Source organism: Phocoena phocoena, chromosome 15 (assembly GCF_963924675.1).
Source record: "Phocoena phocoena chromosome 15, mPhoPho1.1, whole genome shotgun sequence".
In the NCBI taxonomy this organism is placed as follows: Eukaryota; Metazoa; Chordata; class Mammalia; order Artiodactyla; family Phocoenidae; genus Phocoena; species Phocoena phocoena.
Window position 1 is genome coordinate 67,087,917 of NC_089233.1, and position 18,860 is coordinate 67,106,776.

The 18,860-nt window shown below is 49.6% G+C and overlaps 1 protein-coding gene across 2 annotated transcripts in view; it reads left to right on the forward strand.

The window, feature by feature from the left end:
* Nucleotides 1-18,860, forward strand: part of PPP1R16B (protein phosphatase 1 regulatory subunit 16B) — a 71,685-nt gene that overhangs the window by 34,312 nt on the left and 18,513 nt on the right. For both annotated transcript variants that reach the window (XM_065892786.1, XM_065892787.1), the window contains exon 2: nucleotides 15,478-15,548. In XM_065892786.1, coding sequence (XP_065748858.1) covers nucleotides 15,478-15,548 — 71 coding nt within the window. The remainder of the gene's footprint in view (nucleotides 1-15,477; nucleotides 15,549-18,860) is intronic.

Genomic DNA, 18,860 nt, shown 5'->3' on the forward strand with positions numbered 1-18,860 from the left:
CACTATGCAGGTTTCAGAAGGTCACGCTCTTGACAGGAAACACGACTGCTTTTGGAGGACAGAGGCGACTGAGTTGGGGCTGGGGGTGAGACGGTGGGGAGAAAGGTGAGTGACAGCTGGCTCTTGGGGACCTGTGCCCCCTTCATTCCTTGGCAGGTGAAGACGTTGAGCCTGATCTGCTCACGCACCTCCTGGCCACGATCCCACGGTCCGCCTTGGACATCCATTGATTTCTTCCTCTCCTACCGGAGACTTTTACTGTGAGAATTAAGTGACTGTGGTTTTCAACATGCTTTGTTAGCGGAAAAGCGCTGCGCCAGAGATCAGCAAACTTCTTTTGCAAAGGGCCAGATAAGAAATATTGTAGGTTCTGTGGGTGGTACAGTCTGTTACCACAGAGAAAGCAGCCGTAGGCAATATATAGAGTATGTGTTTCAATTACATTTCACTTACGGACACTGATATTTGACAGTCATGTAATTTTCATGAGTCACAAAATATTCTTCTTTGATTTTTTTCCCCCAACTATTAAAAAACACAGAAAGCATTCCTAACATGTAAACCGTTCAAAGTGGCAGGATTTGAAAAAAAAAAAAATGGCAGGATTTGGCCATTGGACCATAGTTTGTGAACCTCTTTGCAATACCAACAAAGGGGTTATTATTATTGGTGGTGGCTGTTTAACTTCCTACCCAACGTGGGAATCCCAGCTTCAGCATTTGCTTCGTGGGGTCAGCCAGCTTGAGACCTCATTTCTGCCCTAGAAACTCTTAGCAAAAATATAGTTCTTACCATTCGCCTACCATTCGATTTCTGGTTTTAGTTTTATAGTGAAATTAGAAAATCCTGATTATAAAGGTTGTCCATACCTAGTTTTAAATGTTTGGAAAATTCTGGCAACCATAAAATAAAAGTCCCTGATGGCCACAGTTAATATCTTAATTTTTTTCCCAGTGAGAAGTGTGTGTCTGTGTGGACACATGCATTTTTCCTTTCCAATCGAGATTGCATTGAATGTATAGTTTTGGTTTTTTGTCTTTTCATTCTATGTTATATATCAAGCATTTTCCTATGTCATTAAAAATTCTTTAAGATACCAGCTGCAGAATATTCCATTATATGGATGTTCCATATTTTACCTAAGCAGTCTCAAATGTTTAAACATTTGGGTTGCTTTCAATATTTCTCAATTATAAGCAGTGTATGTAAACAATGCTGCTGTGAACAACCTTGTCAATAAGTCTTCCCCTCCTGCCCCCAACCTGATCTTTTCTTTAGGCTGTCAAAATTGTGGTTTTGACTTATATACTGACAATTTGTGTTGCACTGAATTTTGCTTTACTGATTATGATTTCATAAGTTTTCCTAACTGCTAACAACTTCGCTTTCCCCACCTCATCAGGAGCCCCGGGCAGCCACTGATCTGATTTCTGTTTATGATTTTATTTTGAAGTATTTTTCAAAAATCAACCTAAAGTTAATTACCTCCTCTTCTTGCCCTGAATTCTATTCTGTATCACAGTGATGTCGCCACCCCCGCATTCCTTGTGTTTGCATTTGCCTGTTTTATATTTGAGCATCCTTTTATTTTAAGTCTCTCTGTTATTTTGTTGGGATGTATCTCTGGTTAGCAGCACATAGTTGAATTTTTTTCTTTTAGGCAACGAAATCTCTACTGCTTTATAGGGGAGGATAAATGATTTTGTTTATTGTTATAATGTTTGTGTTTTGGTCATCTAATTTCATGCTTTGTGGCATTTATGTTTCTGTTGTTTCTCTCATTTTGTGATTTTCATGAATACTATGTTTACTTGCTTTTATCTTTTCCATTGATCCGGAAGATATAAATCCTGATTTTAATTTCTCTGGTGGTTACCTTTAAAATGTTCAAAGATCTTGTTTAATTTCCTTGGTCAGACAGGCGGAAGGAAGCCCAGATTGCGATTTGTCCCTGTCCTGTATAACTCTGTGTTGAGGGAGAGAAGCAAGACACAGCACCTTTAGGAAGAAATCGGGAACTGGGCAGACACGCATGGGAAGTGGGGGGCTTTGGGACAGCAGAGGGGGATCAGGGAAAGCAGACGGAAGGTTCAAAGTGAGCAGATGGGAGCTAAAGGAATTTCCCCCTTCATAGGAAACTTGTTTTCTCTGCCTAAATATTGATAGGAATGGATTTTATTCTTGGTTATATTTGGGTGAGGATCTTTTGTCGCTAGTTATGCCGGAACCACCAGTTGTGCCTGGAATCACCCAGACCAGAAGTGAGTTTCAACATTTATTAGCTAAGTGAGCTTGAGCAAATCGTAGTTTTCTTTTGAATCAGTTGATAATAGCACCTAAGTCATAGGGTTGTCGTGGGGATTAACTGGGCTGAGACATGTTATGTCAGCATAGTGCCTCACACGTGAAAAGTATTCAACAAATGCTAGATGTTGTTATGACAGCTGTGAAGCCATTTTAGCGTTTATGTGTATGCAGCACCTACCTGCAGGCCTGGAAATATTTTTTATCTTTTGCTTCCCTGGAGATACGATATAATTGGGCTGTTTAAAAAAATTAAGGAGGGAGAAGCAGAAAGAGCAATGAGGTGAGAGAGATGGAGTTGGGGACGCAACAGGAATTCAAGAAGAGGAGTGCAGGGCATTTGGGCAGAGGGGAATTGGGATAAAAGCTAATACCTTGGAGAGTTCCTGGGTGGCCAGGCTCTGCAGGGTGGAAGGGAGATGGGGTTCCTGGGTCTGCAGGGAAGCAGCAGGAGGAGCTGCTGGGAGAATTCTGGAAGCAGAATTAGTGAAGGACAGGGACCTGGCACAGCTGGGGGCTGATGTGCTCATGAATGCAATGAGGAAGTTCAGGGTCGTGTTTCTGGACCAGCAGTATCCTTGCCTTGAGTCCCTGAGATAAATTCCTATGGGCGTGAGAGGGCGGGGAGGCCACAAGATACCTATGGCATGAGGGAGCTGACAGAAGGGGAGGAAGGGAGAGGGACAGAGGGCAGTGTACACAGGCACAGTCTGGAGATTCGATGGAGAAACCTTGCAGACCCATGTCTTCTTCACATTAGATGAGTTAAACGTAGTTCTCCATCCCTTGGAGGAAATCTAGTACATAAATGTCTGCTCCTACATTATGAAGAGATTCCTTTCCCACCCTCACTTTTCAGAAAGACTATGCATTTTTCAAGAGGATTAACTGTAGCTTATCCCTGGTTTCTTTTTGTTTGCTTAGTTATTTATTTATTCTTCATTTTTTAGAGCAGTTGTAGTTTCACAGCAAAATTGAGGGAAGGTACAGAGGTTTCCCATACACCCCCTGGCCCCATACATGCATAGCCCACCCCCATTATCAACAACACCCATCACAGTGGTACATTCGTTACCATTGATGAGCCTACAAGGACACGTCACAGTCATCCAAAGACCATAGTTTACATTAGGGTTCACTCTTATGTTGTATATTCTATGGATTTGGACAAATATATAATGACATGTATCCATCATAAAGGTATCACACAGAGTATTTTCAGTGCCTCCCGAAGCCTCTGTGCTCTGCCTCTTCACCCCTCCCCCCTCCCCAACTCCTGGCAACCACGGATCCTTTTACTGTCTCCATAGTTTTGCTTTTTCTAGACTGTCATATAGTTAGAATCATACCGTATGTAGCTTTTCACTCTCACTTAGTAATATGCATTTAAACTCGATAGCTTATTTATTTTTAGCACTGAATAATATTCCATTGTCTGGATGTACCACAGTTTATCCATTTACTTACTGAAGGACATCTTGGTTACTTCTCAGTTTTCGTGATTATAAATAAAGCTGCCATAAATATCTGTATGTGGGTTTTTGTGTGGACATAGTTTTCAACTCCTTTGGGTAAATACCAAGGAGTGTGATTGTTGGATCGTATGGTAAGAGTAGGTTTAGTTTTGTAAGAAACCATGGGAAGTGACCATACCATTTTGCGTTCCCACCAGCAATGGATGAGAGTTGTCTATATTTATGTGGGTCTATTTCTGGGCTCGCTATACTATTCCACTGATCTATTTGTCTGTTATTTCACCAATATCATACTGCTTTGATTACTATAGCTTTATACTAAGTCTTAAAGTCGGGTAGTGTCAGTCCTTCAACTTTATTTTTCTCCTTCAATATTGTGTTGACTATCCTGGATCTTTTGCCTCTCCATAGAAACTTTAGGATCAGTTTGTCAGTATTCATAAAATAACTCATTTTTGATTGGGATTGCATTGAATCTATAGATCCAGTTGGGAAAAGCTGACATCTTGGCAATATTGAGTCTTCCTATCCATGAAAATGGAATACCTCTCCTTTTATTTAATTTTTAAAATTTCATCCATCAGAGTTTTGTAGTTTTCTTCATACAGATCTTGTACATATTTTGTTAAATTTCCCTGGTATCTTCAGTTTTATCTTCTTATAGAAGAAAAACAATTTTTCTTGTTCATTCTCTCAACAAATATTTGTTGAGCTCTTACTCTAGGTGCTGGATACCCCAGATAAGAAGACGTACAAGATTTGCCCCCATAGAGTTTATATTCTAAAGGGTCTGAAATCATTTTTCTGGCACACACCTAATACTAGATATAAGTTACATATGTCCAGAGACATCTGGGTAGCTGATACGAGTCTCTGTAAAAAACTCCTGCCCAGCTCAGCCATGTGCCCTGGGCATGGAGGCTCTAGAAAAGAGATTATAGCTTCATGTCTGGTGCACCCTTGGCCATCTTGTCCTCACAGTCATGTGGACATCAGAGATGCTAAAACAGAAACTGGCCTCTTTGTATTATATAAGCCAAGGGATGAAGATTCTCTCTGAGATGGAAAAGTCTGTGGCCCAGCCCAGCCTGGGAGCCTTGCTGTCCAGAGGACAAAGCATAAAATATCCCAAGGGAGGATGCTCTGGCCAGTTCTGAGGATTGAGTAGGAGCCAGGCAGGCTCTCCTGACCCCTCTAATCCTCACATATTGACCAGGAGCCTATGTCACAGTAGCTGGAAAGTTTGTGGTTCCTACTCCTCTACCCCTCCAGAGCTGATAGTCTAGTAAAGACACAGACAAATCCATACACAACTACATTATGGTGTTAAGTGTTCTTGTGGAGGGAACAGAAAACACATGAGAAGGGTACCTGGCCCAGCCTGGGGAGGCTTCATGGAGGAAGTGACACTTAAGCTGAAACCTGGTTAAGAATTAGCCAAGTGAAGTGAAGGCAGAAAATGACAGACAGAGGGAACAGCACACAAGAAGGCTTACAAATGCAAGAGAGAGAGTGGTGCATGGGTGGTCCTGAAAGGGTCCATGGTGGTGAGGATGGATGGTACCAGGAGAGGTGAGCAGAGGCCAGATCATATACAGCCCAGTGGCCAGTGGCCTCCTCCTTCCTTCCCTTCCATTAAGTAAAGATTGAATACCTACTGTGTACTGTCTACCATCCTCGGCCCTATGGGTACAGCGATGAATGCAACAGGTGCTTACTGACCTCACAGATCTCCCAGGCTGGCAGGGGAACGAGCTTATAGCAGGGTGCTCAAGGTCAGCTTGGAGCCCCTTGCTCTCCTTTTAAAACTGAGGTGTCATTCACATACTACAAAATTCCCTCTTAAAAGTGTGCAATTTGTGGTCTTTAGTACATTCACAAGGTTGTACAACAATCACCACTAACTAATTCCAGAAAAACTTCATCAAAAGGATACCCTGTATTCACGAGCAGTCATTCCTCATTCCCTGCTCCCTTCAGCCCGTGACAACCACTAATCTACTTTCTATCTTTATGGATTTGCCTATTCCGAACATTTCCTGTAAACGGAATCACACAATATGTGGTCTTTCATTACTGGCCTCTTTCAGTTAGCGTGATGTTTCAAAGGTACATCTATGGTGTAGCACATATCAGCATTTCATTCCTTTTTATGGCTACGTAATATTCCACTGTGTGACTATACCACATTTCATTTATCCATTCCTCCATTGACGGATATTGGGCTTGTTTCCACTTTGGGGCTATTGTAAATAATGCTACTATAAAATCTGTGTACAAGTTTCTGTGTGGACATATGTGTTCATTCCTCTTGGGTCTATACCTAGGAGTGGAATCACTGAGTCATATGGTAACTCCATGTTTACATTTTGAGGAACTGCCAGACTGTTTTCTACAGCAGCTGCGCCATTTTACATTCCCGCCAGCAATGTATGAGAATTCCGATGTCCCCACATCCTTGCCAACACTTGTTATTGTCTGACCCCTCTTCTCAAATGGGCCCTGGAGGGGGGCTACCTAAGGAAGAGCAAGGCCTGGCTCCTGGGGCCTGGGCCTGGGGCTGTGACTTTGAGTCCACCCTCCACCATGGCTTAGTCATCGCCCGGGATCCGGGGGTGCACTTCCTGCCTGTGGGATGGGCTGCACCAGTTCCTGCAGAAACTGTTAGACTTGACTCCACCCTCAGCCCAAGGCGGCTGGGCTTCCCTAGAAGCAGCTATTTCTGGCTCTTTCTGCTCCAGGGAGGAGCAGTAGTGGGTAGAAAGGTTGAAGTTGCTCAGTGGAATGATTTGGGAAGCACAGTGCACTGAGGACCCGAGACAACCTTGACTTGGGAGGAGAGGAAAGAGGCTGAGAGTGCTGGCCCTTCTGGCATGGTTAAGGCAGTAGGCTGGGCCCCCTGCAGCCCTGACAGCACCCTGAGGAGGGGCAGAGGGGGAGGGAGGGCCGGAGGAGTTGGTTTGACCAGACCGCAGGTGCTGGACCCCATGAGACTGAGCAAAGCAGACCTGGGATGTGAGGAAGGGGAGGAAACAGGGCCAGCAGGGGGCATGACTTTCCATGGAGGAGGTGCAAGCCTAGTGAGTGGGATGCAGCAGCCAGAGGCCGACCATGAGGATGCTTGGCATCAGGGATGGGGTGGGGTCTGCCTAGAACGGAGAGGCAACAGGAAGACAAACAGAGGAAGTGGTGGAGCTCAGGCTCGAGTCAGCCCCCGAGTTGCCACTCATTTGTCATGGGACCTCAAGCTAAGTGTTAACTTCCTGCCCCAGTGTCCTGTCTGCAACCTGCTCTAACAAGAAGGTTCTGGGATGACTGTTAGCGATCGTTGTCTTTATTATCATGTACTGAACAATGAACTATTGGCAGTGGTCTTGACCTTTCTTCTAGCTTTTTGTCAATGGCTTTCTTCACGCTAATATCTGCATCCATCTTGCACATCTCTTTGCTGCCCACCTTCCCTTCCCCGTGTCCTTGTTTGGCGCAATTTTAGCAAAGTGGTTAAGTGTTCAGCCTTTGGAGGTGTCCAGACCTGGGTTAAAATCCCAGCTCTGCCATTCTCAGACACGTGACCTTGTGCAAGTCATTTCACATGTTCAAGCCTGAGCCTCAGTTTTCCCATTTGTAAATTGGGGTGATGATAGCAGGCAGTTAATTTATAATAGCAAGTCATTAGTCCTCATAACTGGCTTAGGAAGACTAATGGATTTGATAGACAAAGTGCTTGCTGTACAGTCAGTGCTGGATTGTAGAAAGGACACCAAAGGTGAAGGAAAGAGGAGTGAGGACTGGTCTCCTGGGTGGGAGGGTCATGATGGTGCCTGGGGCCTGGCCTGGAGGTGGGCTCAGGGACTCCTACGGTCAGCTGCCATGTCTGGCTGTATCGCCACTGGAGGCTTGGGGAGGGGTATGCGCTGCTTCATTTCTGTGCAAAATCCATGCCAGTTGCTTTTTAGTCCTCAAGTCACACTCTTTGTGTTGTGTCTGCAGGACTATGCACGTGTCCCCAGGGAGAGACCATGTCCCACCGTCCCAAAGCCCCCTTGAACAAGCAGCCTTGTGGGCCCCCAGAGCATTGCGCACTCCCTCCATTCCTTCCTGACTTTGTTCATTCACACAATAGATTTTTAAAAATAAAAATTGTATATATTTGGGCTTCCCTGGTGGCGCAGTGGTTGGGAATCCACCTGCCAATGCAGGGGACACGGGTTCGAGCCCTGGTCCGGGAAGATCCCACATGCCGTGGAGCAACTAATCCTGTGCGCCACAACTACGGAGCCTGCGCTCTAGAGCCCGTGAGCCACAACTACTGAGCCCACACGCCGCAACTACCAAAGCCCACGTGCCTAGAGCCCGCGCTCTGCAACAAGAGAAGCCACCGCAATGAGAAGCCCGCGCACCGCAACAAAGAGTAGCCCCCGCTCTCCGCAACTAGAGAAAGCCCGCGCGCAGCAAGGAAGACGCAACGCAGCCAAAGATAAATAAATAAAAATAAATTTAAAAAAATTGTACATATTTAAGGTACACAATGTGATGTTTATCTGATTAGTATAGTCAAGCTAATTAACATATCCATCTCCTCATCTAGTTACTTTTTCGTGGGGGAGGTGTTGGTTAAAGGGTACGAAGTTGCCATTATGTAGGATGAATACATCTGTAGACCTAACGTGAAGCGTGATGACTATAGTTAATAATGGTGCTGCACTGAGTACCAGAAATTTGCTAAGGGAGTAGATTTCAGGTGCTCTCACTGCAATAGATATTTCTTGACCCCCTGCTCTGAGCCAGCCTCCATGCTAGACACTGGGGATACCAGTCGATGGGGTTCCCCGCCCTCATGGAGCCCCCAAAGCTAAACAAATCACTATATAATTAATATATGCTAACTAATGACCCTATAATTATAAATTGCCGTAGGAGCTACTGTGAAGCAGAAATGCAGGGTATTATGGGAGAGAATAACTCAGGCAACTCGATTGAGATCACGGAAGGCCTCTCAGAGGAGGTGACATTTCAGCTGGAATTGGAAGGAAGAAGAGGAGTTTGCTGGCCCAAGTATGGGAAGAAAGAGGGCTCTAGATGCGGGAAACTGTGTGTAAAGGCCCTGAGGAGCTCAGTTTTTGTTTCGTTTTGCTTTAAGAAATGGAAGAAACCAGTGTGACTGAATTGGTGAGGGTTTCAGGGAGTGGGGTTTGGAGGGAGGGACAAAATAGGGGTGTGGAGGGTCAGAAACTAGATCTGACCTCCTAGGTCAGCACCTAGGTGGTAGTGGGAGGATGAGGCTTCATTCCTGGGTGTTGGGTGGGAAAGGAAGCGAGATGGGAAGGGAGGAGGGCTTGGTGAGTGGGTGTCCTGTGAACGTGATAGTGGAAGTCATGTGGCCAGGCGACAGCAGCTCAGCCCCAGGGCGCCCCCAGCGGATGTAGGTTGTCCAAGGTCCACCTCCAGTAAGCAGACACCTCTGCCTTGCTGTCCCTGATCCCCCAGGGCAGGAGCAGGGCCCACACCTGTGGTTGCACGTCACTCACCAGCCCGAGGTCAGGCGTTCTGCTCTGTGGGGTGGAGTGGGTCAGGTGGCAAAGAAAACACAAGCTTGTCAGCAGTGATTTCTCCCCAAAGGCAGCCGCCACCAGCTTCCTGCCGAGATGGGCCAGTTCAGCCTCGCTCGCTACAGCTGGAGATGGAGGGGAACAGATGGGCCTGCTTGGCCCAGATTCCAGCCAGATTGCCAGGGAGTTGTGGGTGGAGCGACAGGCTTGGCGCCAGGAGCAGGAATACATGAGGGGAGGGCGGGAGCCACCTCTTTGCCATCGCAGAGGGGTCTTGCCTTCACGGGGGGTGGTGGGGACATTGGCTGTGGCCTCACTGTGGTCCTTGGGCCAGCAGATGCTCGGAGCTCCCTGGAGAGAGATGACCTCTGTCTTTTAGGACCAGGCCAAGGGCTCTTGAGAAATGCAAGATATCCATGATTACATCTCCAGCACCCAGTACAGGGTGGGACCAGGCAGGAGCTCAGTGGTTGTTTTTTATTTTTATTTATTTATTTATTTATTTTGCGGTACGTGGGCCTCTCACTGCTGTGGCCTCTCCCGTTGCTGAGCACAGGCTCCAGACGCGCAGGCTCAGCGGCCATGGCTCACGGGCCCAGCCGCTCTGTGGCATGTGGGATCTTCCCGGACTGGGGCACGAACCTGTGTCCCCTGCATCGGCAGGCGGACCCTCAACCACTGCACCACCAGGGAAGCCCTATTTTTAATATAAATGATAGTAGTATCTTTCGGGCATTGTCTTACTTAATCCTCACAGCATCCCCACAAAAATGATGCTGTTGTGATCCCCATTTTACAGATGAGGACACTGAGGCACAGAGAGAAGGAATAACTTGCCTAAAGCCACAGCTAAAGAAATGTGTGAGGACAGAGGGTCACTTGGACAAACTGATGGGCAAGCCTGGTGTTGGTGCTTTGGGGGCAGACCTGAGGGTGGGCAATCAGGAGAAGTGGTGGACATGCCCAGCTGGAGAGGAGAGCATGCCCTTCTTGTCTTTGTCCTCTCTGAGCCCCAGCCAACCCCTCAGATCCCCCTAAGCCAGTTACCTCCATTGTGCAAGGTGCTTGGAGAGCAAGAGAAGAGCCTGGAGGGCTAGGAGCATAGGATGGCCAGGTCAGGTTGACCAGGCTGCACACTGCACAACTCCAGAGCTAGCCATTCCCATAGACTATGCTGAGAACAGTTTCCCCCGGAATTGTGCAAGGTGGTAGCCCTGTAGGTGGACCACACCATGCAGGACCGTGAAGACCAGGGTCATCAAATCTTTTCTGTAAAGGGCCAGATAGTAAATATTTTAGGCTGTGCGGGCCATACATCTCTGCTGTAAGTACTCAACTCTGGTGTTGTAGGGTAAAAGCATTCACGGGCAATATGTAAATCAATGAGTGCGGATGTGTTCCAAGAAATTTTAATTTATGGAAACAGGCTGCCTGCCAGATATGGCCCTTGCACCATAGTTTGCTGACCCCAGTGAAGGCCAAGGAAGGATTTTGAACTATTCTAAGAGCAATGTGGAACCACCAGAGGGTTTTAAGGAGGGAGTGAGAGAAGGCAACTTTGTGTTTAATTTGGCCCCTGAGATGTCTGACCATGACCCCGGGACTGCCATGTTTCTTCTGTCCTGGTTGTGGATCCCTGAGCCCTTCTGTCTGCAAGAAGAGGCTTGGCCTGGGACTCGAGGGCCTCTGATGCTTGCAGAGCAGAGGTCACTCTGTCCACTCTCCTTTCCCCCTCCTCCCCATGCCAGCTCCTCTCAGCCCGGCTCTGGTTACTCCAGCAATGCTGGTTCGCATTCCTGGCCTCAGGGACAGAACAGAGCAGCCTTGTGGCTAAGAGCCTGGGCTTAGAAATCAGAGGGTCTGATTTCCTCCACTCGGTTGCACGTGGCTGTGAACTGCGCTTCCCTGACCCTCTGTCTCCTGTTCTCCGTAAGAGGAATAATTAGACATGAACCCATGAAAGAAAGTGGTTCTGCATGTACCTGGGTGCATAGGAGGCGTCCAGTAAGAACACACTGTAGATAGAAGAATCATTTTTCTTGCTGAACCCCAGAGGCAGGAAAACCTGGCCAGGCCCTGGGTGGTGGGGTCTTTGCTCCAATGAGTTGTGTCCAGAGCCAGGCTCCCAGCTAAAGCGTTAGTAGAACCACGGAGGGGGCCTTGGCTCGTGACTATGGACAGCTCCTTCGAGATGAGGATGACTTGTCCCACCTCTTGGGCTGAAAATAACTGCCCAACATTGGAGTAATTACATGTCTTAGGCTCCCGTGCCACACGGAGAACACCCCGATAATTACTGCACACAAAGGATGCTTCTGGCATCTGATGCTCCATTTTTGCCTCAAAGAGTGTCTCCTGGACCAGAAGCTTGGTCCACCACCCACCCCCAAAGGAGAACCTTCCAGAAACCCATCCTGCATGGGGGCATCATGGTCACTTCCACTCTCCCAAAGGCCAGCTGTCAGGCCCAGGACAACCCCACCAGCCCGTGGACAGGCTGGGCCACAGTCTTCAGACATGGCCTTGAGGCTGAGAACAGCTACCGTCCATCCTGGTAGGAGGACCCTGCCGGCAGCACTGCATGCTCCAGATGCGAGCCATACGGGTCAGCACTACAGGGTGGTGTGCTGTGCTCGGAGATGGAGAAGCTGTGTACTTGGACTGAGCTAAGGGTCTGCCAATTAGGTCAGGGTCCTGGAAAGGTTGTTGAGGATTTACCATGTGCCGGGCCTTAAGGAAAGAGCAGGAAGTGCCAGGTCACTGTCCTGCCCTACAGAGGCAGACCCAAAGTCTACCATAATTACTCAAATTGTTACTTAATTACGGTTGTGATAAGGCTATACATGAGATGTATAGAAGTTCAGGGCATGCAGACCAGGGGGAGTGCCTTCGTCTGGAGAGTTTGAGGGGAGATGTACAGGATGAGTAGTGAGACAGGTGTGTGTGTGTGTGTGTGTGTGTGTGTGTGTGTGTGTGTTAGAGATGGATGCATGGATGTGGGTGGATAGATGGTTGGTGGATGGGTGGAAGACTGGATGGATGCTTGGATGAGGGTGGACGGGTGGATGGATGGGTGGATGGGTGAATGTGTGGATGGATGATTGCGTCTTCCAGGCAATGGGAACAGGCTATGCAAAACTCAGAGGCCAAAGGAAGTATGGTGACTCCGTAGCTGAAAAAAGACCATTGTGGAAGATGTTTGGAGTTTAAGAAGTGAGACTGGAGAGGTAGGTAGGTTAGGAGTCCTGTGTATAGCTGAGCAAGCTGTGCACTGCTCTGCCCTGGGCTGGGGGGTGCCAGTCTCACAGACCACAGTGTGAATGGTTCCCCCTGGAATTGTGCAAGATGGAGGTCTGCAGGCAGGGAACACATCGTGCAGACCTTCTATGCCATAGTAAGAGTTTTGGATGTTGTTCCCAGAGCAACGGAGTGCCACAGAAGGGTTTTAGCTCTTGGCGATGGGGCTAATTTCCATGTATAATGCCCCAAAGCGGCACTGTCCAATAGAAATTTCTGTGAAGATGGAAATGTTCTATTTCTGCACTTTCTAATATGGTAGCCACCTGTGTCTGTTGACCACTTGAAATGTGGCCAGAGCGACTGAGAAAGTGAATTTTGAATTTTTATGAGTTAACATTTGAAAGCCATATGAGCTAGATGTGGCTAGTGGTTCCAGAGGACCTGACTGTATCTGGTATAAGCTCCTGTCACTCTGACCCCCAGTAGCAATGAAAGCATCTAGGGCAAGTCTACCGGAGATGTCACCTCTTGCCAGGACGCTGGGTGGAGGCCTTAACCACCCCTTCACAGGGGCCTCTGTTCACACTCAGGCCAAGGGTGCCACTGGGGCTTTGGGTCCGGGAGCTGGGACTAATGAAGACGGCCCCCATCCCCGCTGCTCCAGAGATCTCATCTTCTTCCCCAGCACCCGCTGGGGGTGCTGAGCAGGTATTCAGCCTGCAGAATGGATGGCCTTCCCTCCGCCCTTCACAGGTCACTCGAGTTTGTTCCTCCACAGCAGAGGCAAATCTAGGAGGAAACCACTGCGTCCCTGCCCCATCGCGTGGGTGGTGGGCTGTAGTGTGGAGATAGCACCCCCAGCGGGCATCAGGGGCTGTGCAGTTTGGCTCGTGCTTTGAGGAAGCCAAACTGGGTGGGAGTGGGAGGGGGCTCAGAGGGGCCAGGCCCAGCCTGCTTCTCCCATTTGCAGGACCCAGGCCTCAGTCCCTGGCATCATGAAGGCCTCACACACAAGCCAGCTTGTGTAGTCAAGTTCCTCCATTTGCTCTGCAAACGGCCACCCCTTGGTCACCCCTGCAGCATAGAGGTGTATTTTCCCACTGCATGTGGTCCACGCTTGGGAAGGTGGATCTGGGGAAGAGACCTGTGCAGGCCCTACCTTCGGGCTTGGAGACATTTGAACAGGGAAGGGTAAGATGGGCCAGGAGAGGAACCATGGGCTTTAATGGACTCCATGGGCGCCTCACCCCATGGGAGCTGTGCAGCTGGAGGCTGGCCAGAGATGGGTATCCTAAAGCTTGGAGGCCATGGCAGGGGCTCCTACTGCTGGCTGGAAGGGGCCTGCAGGGCTGGTGGGTTCGCTCGTTTGATGTCGGTCTCCTGCTACCCAGACTCTGAGCCACACGAGGGCAGAGCCCATGTCTCGTGCTCCTTGGTGTATCCCAGCATCATTCTGCATGCTGGCATACAGTAGGTGCTTAATATGTGTGTACTGACTTAATGAATGAACGCACTGAAGACTCCCTGTGCTCTGGCCCAAGTTTCTGAGCAGGTGGACTTGAATATATTGATACGATGATGTACTACCTGTATGTGTGTGCTGACCCTCCCTCTTTCCCTTTGCCCTTGGGTCCAGGATGGGAACTAGGGCTTGAATGGGTTGGGGAGGATGGAGAAGGAGGGAGGGTCCCCTTGGAAAAGGGGAGGGAGTGGTCCTAAGCAAGAGGGATTGGAGTCTGTGGCTAGAGTTCACTTTGCCCTCCCACGCCCCAGCTCCCTCACCCCTCCCACCATCCCTAAACACACACACACACACACACACACACACACACACACACACATTAGACAAAGGTCTCAGGATGGAGGGCAGTTAAAGCCTCTGCTTTAAAACCTCAAGGCTCAATAGGGCCAAAGCAGGGACATTTGGCACCTATGGGTGCAGGGACCTGCAGTGTTAATCAAAATAACAACCTCCACAACAAGTGCAGATGCTCAAACCATGTGCCAGACACCATGCTAAGACCCTGCCACAGCTCCCCTCAGTTATTCCACATGATGTTCTGGTGAGGTGGGATTAACATCATCCCCATTTTATAGAATAGAAAACTGAGGCACAGAGAGGGAAGTGTCTTTTTTTTATATATATATAAATTTATTTTTGTTTATTTATTTATTTTTGGCTGCATTGGGTCTTCGTTGCTCTGCATGGGCTTTCTCTAGTTGTGGCGAGCAGGGGCTACTCTTCATTGCAGTGCACGGGCTTCTCATTGCAGTGGCTTCTCTTGTTGCAGAGCACGAGCTCTAGGTGCACGGGCTTCAGTAGTTGCACACAGGTTCAGTAGCTGTGGCTCGTGGGCTCTAGAGCGCAGGCTCAGTAGTTGTGGCACACGGGCTTAGCTGCTCCGCAGCATGTGGGATCTTCCCAGACCAGGGCTCGAACCCGTGTCCCCTGCACCACCAGGGAAGACCCAGAGGGAAGTGTCTTGACTGAGGTTGCACAGCCAATAAAAACAGCATCTACATTTGAACCCAAGCCACTGGACACCAGAGTGTATGCTTTCAGTGACTAGAATGTTCTCCCTCTAGACAACAAATGTAAATCGCTTAGCTCTGTGCCTGGCGCACAGGAAGTGCTCAATAACCGTTAGCTCCTGTCATTATTATGCAGAGTAAGACAGGCAGGGCTGTTCACCTCTTGGAAATCCTGGACAAGAGATCTGTGTTCTGTGCCTCAGTTTCCTCATCTGTGAAATGGGGAGGTTTTGACACTTACCTCTCACCCCTGTTGTAAGAAGTAAACAAGACTGTTTGTGTCAGGACCTGGGGGAGAGCGGGTCTTATCTGGGTCCCCCGCATCCCTGCACACCTGAAGTGTGACAGGACAGTCACTCCTGTCCCCTCTGTTGCAGTGCGCTACTTCCTGAAGAATAAGGTCAGCCCTGATTTGTGCAACGAGGATGGACTCACAGCCCTGCACCAGGTAAGGACCCACTGGGGCCCCTGGTCCACTGCTGTCCACCTGGACAGGTACCCCATCTCCCTGCTTTTTCCTGCCCAGAGCCCTCAGGGAGGAACGGGAGGGGAGCCGCAGCTACCACATCTGAAAGGCTCTTGTCTGCTTTGGAGACGAGTGTGTCTGTTACAGACACGCCCACAGAGCCCCATGCCCACATGCGTGGCACACACACAGCCTCCGCGGACAGGGAGCCTTTGTACGCTGCATCCTCACTGCCTGGCGAAGGGTTTGACAAACAAAGCAAGTTTGTCTGGAGCTTGACAGTTTCCGAAGCACATTTGTTCACACCCACCAAGGCATCCATCCACCCCCATGACAAAAGTGATTGACAGGGGGCTTATGTGACCTTCCTCAGGTCACACAGCCATGAACTCTGGCCAGGAATCATGTGCTATCACATCCTCTTTAGGGCAACGAGATGGGCCCAGGCCCCTTTGGCTGGGGAGGGGCTGCTCTGGCTGTCATTTGTCACCTGGATGCTGCAGCAGCCCCCTATCTAGTCCCCAGCATTCAGGCAGCGCTGCCCCTGATTCATCCTCCAAGCAGTGGCTGCAGGGATGCTCAGACCCAACATTTGCTGATGCTACTCAAAGTGCTCTGGTGTCTTTCCATAACGCTGGGGGTAAGGAACTCCCCTGTGCCCCTGCTGAGCCCACCATGTTTTCTGGCTGCCTGGCCTCCAGCCACTTGACTTTTCGGTCCCTTGCACACATGGTACTGCTCCCCGTCGCACTTCACGCAGCGCTCGGGTGCGTGCACAGCAAGAGCCTGAGGGCTCTGCTGTTATATCCGTATCCTTTCTTCTGAGCATCCCTTTGTCATTTCATCCATTAGCATGACTGTTTAATGCTGGTCTCCCGTTACCCAGACTCTGCGCGGCACAAGAGCAGAGCCTGTGTCCCTTTCTCATCGGTGTATCCCAGTCTTACTCCCCATGCTGGCATACAGTAGGTGCTCAATATGTGTGTGCTGATTTAACAAGTGAGCACGCTGAGCCTCCCTGTGCTCTGGACCAAGTTTTTGATCAGGTGGACTTGAATGCAGCCTGGCGGGTGGGAGGCCAGGCAACTGGAACCCCGGGCTGGGGAGAGCCTCTCCATCTCCCTCTGAGGGCAGGAAGGGTGGGCAGAGACTGGCCATCCCCCTACCCATGAGCCCTGGGGACAAGTCTCCACCCTCAGCCATCAACCCAGGGGCTCCCCATGTGTCCTCTTGGCTTCTCTTCCTGTCCCGCAGGGCTTCATGCATCCACAAATTCTAGCTGTGTGACCTTGGGCAAGTTATTTAAGCTCTCTGTGCCTCACTTTCCTCATCTGTAAAAGAGGAATAACAAGTATCCATCTCGTTGGGTTGTTGTGAGGATTAAATAAATACACATAAAAACCCCATAAGCATCACTTGGCACTGGGTAAATATTAGTTATTATTATCATTAAAATTTGTCACATGTTCACTTCTCGGCAAAGCCACTTCACTTATGTGAAGTGTGGTTTGATCGTCACAGCAACTCTTTGAAATATTATTATCCCCATTTTACAGCTCAGGAAACTGAGTTCAGGGCAGCACTGTCCAATAGAACCTTTATGGTGATGGAATGTTCTGTGTAACGACACTGTCCGGTATGGTAGCCTCTAGCCCCACATGGCTATGGAGCCCCGGAAGTGTTGTTCTGAGGCTCAAATGAGGCAATGCATGGCTAGCAAGATGCGTGGCCCTAGTAACTCCTCAAAAAGCATTAGCTCTTATTATTGACAATGTGACATATTATTACTGCTCTTGCTGGGGCTGTTGTTATAGGTGTCATCATTATTGTCACTACTGCTCCAATACAAAGAAGGAGCACAGTAAGAAGAGCTTTCTGTGGGTTTTCTGCTCTTGGCAACGGGGAGCCTTTCAGAGGTTTGTAAACTGAGAGCAATGTGGCTGGATTAACAAAGAAGCTCTCTCTGGCTGAGGTGTGTGGAAGGAGAGTGACAGGGAAGCAGAGAGAGATGATGAAGCCTCAGCCAAGGCAGTGGGGATGGGACAGCGACGCAGGAGATGGAATCCACACCTGGTGATAGATTGGACGTGGGAAGTGACGGGGTGGGAGGAGTCATCCGATGCCAGGTGTCATTGCCCACCTTGGGGAATGCAGGAGAGGAGGCCGGCCCACTCCATCACGTACCAGCCCCCATTGCACTCCTGCATCCAGGTCCCAACCCAGCCCTTGCTCAGGTACAGACTGGCCCAGCCCATGGGCATGTTTTCTGCAGCCCTCAGGGTGGGATCTCTGGCCCTCCTGTCCCCCGATCCCAGGGGCTGGGCTGCTTCTCCTCCTATGGACCGGGCCATCCCAAACCCAAACCCATCTCCCGGTGACAGCCTGGGGACCCACGCCTTTCCCCGACGCCTCACTCTGGTGCCTTTGGGTGCCCTCTGCCGGCGTTGCTGTGTCACTGCATGGTTCTCCCGACTACCTGAGGCAGCACCCAGCTCCACTGGGTCATACATGCCCCTGCTGTCCGGAGAGGTGCCCCCAGAGCCAGCCAACCCCAGATCGGCTGGTGCAGAAAGAGAACCTGGGTCCCTGGCACCATCTGTGCAAACGGCTGCTTCTTTCCCATCTGTCCCTCTGGCACTGGCCCCTGGTTCTGCTGAGAATAGGGGTGGAGGCCGTGGTGCCGCCCCATCTCCATCCCCATCCCCACACCCACCTGGGGCTGTGGGCTGCCACAGGTGCCCCTGCTCCTTCTGTTGGCATCCAGTCACCTCTCCACAGGCCTACGGTCACTTCTGTAGGTTGGACCACCATCATCTCCTACATGGGTGATTTCAGCATAGTTCCTCACCATGCCTCTTCTCCCCTGCAAAGCTTGTGATCGCAATCTCCTCCACATGCAGCCAGAGGAGGGATTTTTTAAAAAGCAAGCTTGACTGTTCTGCTCCTCTGAGTATAACTCTGCAACATCTCCCATTGCACCGAGGGGTAAGCGCTTCCCTGGATGGGCAGTTCTGAGCACTTTGTCCCCTGCTGGCTTCTCCAGAGGTCACCTGGGATGCATCCTGTAGTCTGTAAAGTGGTTTCCTGTCTTCCACTTCCTCTGTCCTCACTTTTCGCTGCTCATGGCCCTGGCGTGAGGCCCCTCTGTCCGCTTGGAATCTTTCACCCTCCGTCCCTGGAGTTTGGGAGCTCCAATGGCTGTTGGAGCCCTGCATCTCTCTGGGGGCTGCCCTACGTGTGGACAAGCAGAAGCACGGACACGGCTGTCTCCTCTTAGGGACTGTATTAGGACCC